This window comes from Arachis ipaensis, unplaced genomic scaffold (genome assembly GCF_000816755.2).
Source record: "Arachis ipaensis cultivar K30076 unplaced genomic scaffold, Araip1.1 Aipa506, whole genome shotgun sequence".
Classification (NCBI taxonomy): domain Eukaryota; kingdom Viridiplantae; phylum Streptophyta; class Magnoliopsida; order Fabales; family Fabaceae; genus Arachis; species Arachis ipaensis.
The window spans coordinates 40,114-45,331 of NW_015496079.1; the positions used below are offsets into that span (position 1 = coordinate 40,114).

The window sequence follows — 5,218 nt, forward strand, 5'->3', positions numbered from 1 at the left end:
ATGATTGTAATCAATTATGTGATGTAATGAACACTCTACAGGAGCAACCCTTTGAAATCAACAGTAAATGGTTGCATTATATTATGAATAATAGAAATAAATTTGTAGAAGAAGGGCTTCTAATGCCTGAATTTCTATGCCGAATAAATATGGATGATGTAATATCTATAATTAGGGAATTATACTTAGAGTCTGGGGAGTCCACCCATAAATTAATCAAAATGGATGATATTATAAACCAGATAACAAAAAATATCCAGCAAGCTCGTTATGAAAGCTTAATTCTTTCTATTGCTATAGCGTATGATGGTTATCAATTTTATTTGCCTGCTTTTCTGGACTTCAGGGGTCGAATTTATCGCGTTGGTATCTTGCATTTCCACGAGCGGGATCTTGTTAGAAGCCTGCTTGTCTTTGCTACTAATGAGAAATTAGAAGTGCCTATAGATGTGGCCAAAATCAAATATTTACAATCTACGGCGTGCCATGTGAATTCACGGAATAGTTACGAATCAGCCAAATTAGGTGGACTCGAAATAATTCAATTAATGACGGGGCACACTATGAATGACATGATATATACAACTACCTTATTAGAAGCAAAAAACCCCTTTCAGGCCCTCTCGCAAATATTTGGACTATATCATAATTACCCAGATTTATATAAGGATAGTGGTATGTCTGAAATGAAAGATGCCAAAGACATGGAAGAATACTATCATTACTTGCTGAGAAATAGTCCTATTACGCAAGATGCCTCTGCTAGCGCTTTTCAGATCATGGGTTTGTTATTGTTGGATGAATCTATAGCTAATAACACGAATCTCTTCCCAGCATATGAGAAAAATGATATATATGAAAATTTTAGNGTTATTGTTGGATGAATCTATAGCTAATAACACGAATCTCTTCCCAGCATATGAGAAAAATGATATATATGAAAATTTTAGGTTGGAGCTACTGGAATTCCTTAGTCAAAAATCAGATATAACTGAATCATTCTTTAATTATTTAAAGAAACACCTAAGCCGTAAGATTGTGAAAATGATTTTTATGCCTCTTATATACGGGAAAACATTGATAAGCACTATCCGCGATCTAAAAAAGAATTTAGGCTCTCTCATAACACATAAGGAAAGCGTTATGTTAGCCAAGCACTGTTTTAGTTTCTGGCAAGAGAAATATTCTCATATGTATAGCTTGATTATGTTGATCCGGAGTATTGGGTGGTTTGTGTCTTATATGGATAGGTCTGTAATGTATATGAGTTCTTACTCTTTAACATTGCAGGATTATGTGAATATGGAAAATATCAAAATTTGGATATATGATAGAAAGAAAAAGAAAAGGCGTCAGGTAACACTAAGAATGGATTCAAATAAAAGGGATCGTAGGAAGACAGAAATATCTACTTTCGTCAACTTCATTCATCAGAAAGACGCTGAAATAGCTATGACTCTTGTCAAAACCATGAAAGAGGCAGGTAAACAACGCTTCCAAGATAAGAGTATGCCCCTGTACACAGTCCACGACAATTTTATAAGTACGACAAACTATTGCGGTGATATTGCATATCTATATATACATGCATTTCTTAAGTGCTTGGGTGACCCGCTTTCTATCATAAACAACTATCTTTATACTAATTTGGTTCGGCCTTATAAGGAGACTATGATTCTGAAGGATTTGACTGCTGCGGAAATAGTGAAGTGTTTTAGCACGATAATCCCTGAGGCAGTACTTGAAAAAGTCTTATTGTTTAATATAGATTCTAATAAAAGTAAATTATCCAAAGCTGATGTTAAAAAATTAACTGATAAGGTAGCGTATATACTGAAATTATATTCCCAATATACAAAACAAGTCGCAGGGCCCTGCCTCAATTATGTGGATAGTCATATGCATACCCAGGAATATATATATAAGTGTTATGTATCTAACATGGAAGACTTCCAAAATAAGATTCGCTCAAACTACAACAACAAAGAAATATATAATTATGCTGTATTCTATTAATAAGGAAGGAATGAAAATGATTATTATCAATTTAATAAATACTAGGATCCGTGAGACTAAAATCATGGATCCACATCCCGGATTAATAATTGCTGTGCATGAGTTCTCGGAGCCATATCCATTAGTTTCTGAAATTGAGTTGCTAAGTTTTGCGGTAATGGATCTATTAAACGTAGCTGCTTACCCCGCCATAAATGGTTATTGTAAATTTTCAATTTCCCTGACTCTCCTTAAATCTAACAAAGAGGAGTTTACATTAACGCTAGGACCTGCAAAGCCCTTGACTTATCATAACAGTAGTCAATTCCTTCCTAAAAATGAGGTATATACCCAAATCCAAAAAGATTTCCAAAAGAATGCTGAGAATTACGACGGAGTTGCTGTAATTCGAGTCTTTATTAGAGTCTATATGGATGGTACAAAGAAGGATAGGAAGTCCTTATCAAATGATGAAAGGTGTATTCTCCTTTCTTCCTTATGTTCTGTCGAATTAGGTGCAAGGGAGCCTGCGAGGGAAATAAGAAATAGACAGAAGCATTCCTATTTGTCATATATAACCAAAATGAATGCATCCAGCAAGCCGCTTAAACCATTCCTTGTTGGGGATATCGAGACAGTTCTGATGAAAGAGGTTCATAAGCCTTTTGGGGACAGCGATACAGTTCTGATGAATGAAGTTCATAAGCCTTATGCAGCGGGTCTGATGTTGGTTCGTCCGAATGATGCAATCGGTCAAATTTCAATGAAGCATATTGACACATACTTTAGTGAAGACTACGATATAATCATTCATTCCTTTGAAGATAGGAGTCAAAAGGTACTTAATGACTTGGTATTAAGGATATCTGCATTAGTTAGAGAAAACAATACCTATTTAACAGTATACTTCCACAACTTCTCTCGATTCGATGGAATTCTGTTGCTAAAACACCTTGCGTGTCATCACACAAACTACAAACTCAAACCACTTATGAGGAACAATAGGCTTTATGAAATAGCTGTCTATTCAGTCTCAAGTAAGAAGTTGCTATTCCGCTTCAGAGACTCATTGCATCATCTCCCAGGCAAACTGGACAACCTAGCTAAGTCCCTATGCCCTGATCTTGGTAGGAAAGGCACTATCCCATATGATGAGGTGAGACAGTCTAATCTAAAAGAGATGAAAAGTCAGTTATTAGACTATATGAAGCAGGACATCCGTCTCCTTGGGGGTGTAATGCGTAGAGCTCAAGAGATATACTGGTCCCAGTACAAGATAGACATTGACAGTGTGATAACCCTTTCTGCCCTGGCTCTAACAATCTTTCGTATGAAATTCTATGATCCCACGGTGTGGCCTATCCACATTCCCACCAAAAATGAAGACAACTTTATAAGGAAAGCATATTATGGTGGACATACGGACGCTTATATCCCATACGGGGAGAATCTATACTATTATGATGTGAACTCACTCTATCCCTTTATAATGAAGGAATATGATATGCCAGGTGGCACTCCAGTTTGGCATGGTAATTTGGCAGGAAAAGACTTGGATAGCTTGTATGGCTTTATTGATGCGTATGTTGAATGCCCGAAGACTATCAAGAGGCCCTTTCTTCCCTATCGGGATAAGAATAACACTTTAATCTTTCCTACCGGGGAATTCATTGGTGTGTACTATAGCGAGGAGTTAAAGTATGCTAAAAGCCTCGGATACCGAGTGATTCCGCTCTCAGGCTATCTCTTTGATAGGAAGGGAACCCCGTTCAGGGACTTTGTTAGCTCCCTATATGAGAGCAGGTTAAATGCTAAAAAATCAGGTAATGAAGCATTGTCGTTTGTGTACAAGATCATTATGAATTCGCTATATGGTAGATTTGGTATTAATCCTAAATGCACAATAACCGAGATCTGCGATGAGGATCGTAAACAATATTTGTTTAAAAATAGTGAATTTCTCTTTATTGAACAGATTAGCAAAGACTACTACATCGTTGTCTACCATAGCAATACCGGAAGGAGTGAAGCGGATTCCTGGGATCCACCAAAAAACTCTGCAGTCCAACTAGCTGCTGCTATCACAGCCAGTGCTCGGATTCATATGTACACATATACTTCCAGAGAGGACTGTTACTACACGGACACAGACTCTGTTGTGCTTAGTAATCCTCTACCTGAGGAGATGATTTCCGCTTCAGAATTAGGTAAATTAAAGCTTGAGGATAAAATCGTGAGAGGATTCTTTTTAGCACCAAAAACCTATTGCTACTATCAAATTGATGGCAATAGTGTAATCAAATTTAAGGGACCCGCAAAAAACCTGGTTGATCCTGAATGGTTTGAGTCACAGTATGAGGACCTATCTCGTACAAAAGAGGTAATGGTAGAATCCAACTTCCGGATTGATTGGCACAAATTGGATATCTTCAAGAAAGATATGGTTTACAACCTTGGGCTTCCGGTGGGGACTAAGAGGGAACTTGTATTTAAGGATCAAACCTGGGTGGATACAAATCCTGTTCATATCATTGACCTGTCAAGACTGGATAACACATCCAAACTAATTATTCAAGAGCAAAAGGCTCAAATCAAACAACTTAGAATAATTAATGAGAAATTAATTAGGATGCGTGGTGAGCAAGATGAAAGAATGAAAACAGATAGCGGCATGCAAGGAAGCAAAGATGAAACCAACCCCCCTAACGGGAAGAATGAGAATCAGAAACCTATAACCAAACGAAGGAAATGGACAATGTTTCCAGATCTCTATGATAATGACTTGAAAGACAAAGCAGATAATGAAAAACCACCAGATTAAACACAGTAAGGACATTCACCAAGGAAATAGCGTAAATAAGATAGGTCTGTCATCACACGTAATTTCTCTCCTTCTTTTCCTCGCTCGACCAGCCCCTTGTTTCTTTTGATTGTTCCGAACCCTGTGTTTTCAGGCATTACTAAACTCTTTCTTGTAAGTCTAAGGATTGTAAAGTGTTTGTGGGACCTTGAACGTCAGGAATAGCTGCCTCGTTAACAACCCAGTCCCGGTCGTGCTCCACACCCGTGAAGCACTCCCTCCAACCTAATAAGGGAAAGGGTCTGGGGAAGCCTTTGCCCCCTACGCTTTTAGGTACTACGGCCTACCACTGGACTGAAAGAGCTACTATCGGCACTTCCCCACACCCGTGAGTCAGTGCCTTGCTTTCAAGACGAATAGTGG

At 37.9% G+C, this 5,218-nt stretch overlaps 1 protein-coding gene across 1 annotated transcript; it reads left to right on the top strand.

Annotated features, from left to right (window-relative positions):
• Positions 1-2,080: 2,080 nt before the first annotated feature.
• On the top strand, positions 2,081-4,816 carry LOC107624706 (DNA polymerase-like). Its single transcript, XM_016327151.1, has one exon. It carries the CDS (start codon positions 2,081-2,083, stop codon positions 4,814-4,816), a length of 2,736 nt encoding a protein of 911 aa, XP_016182637.1.
• Positions 4,817-5,218: the final 402 nt, after the last annotated feature.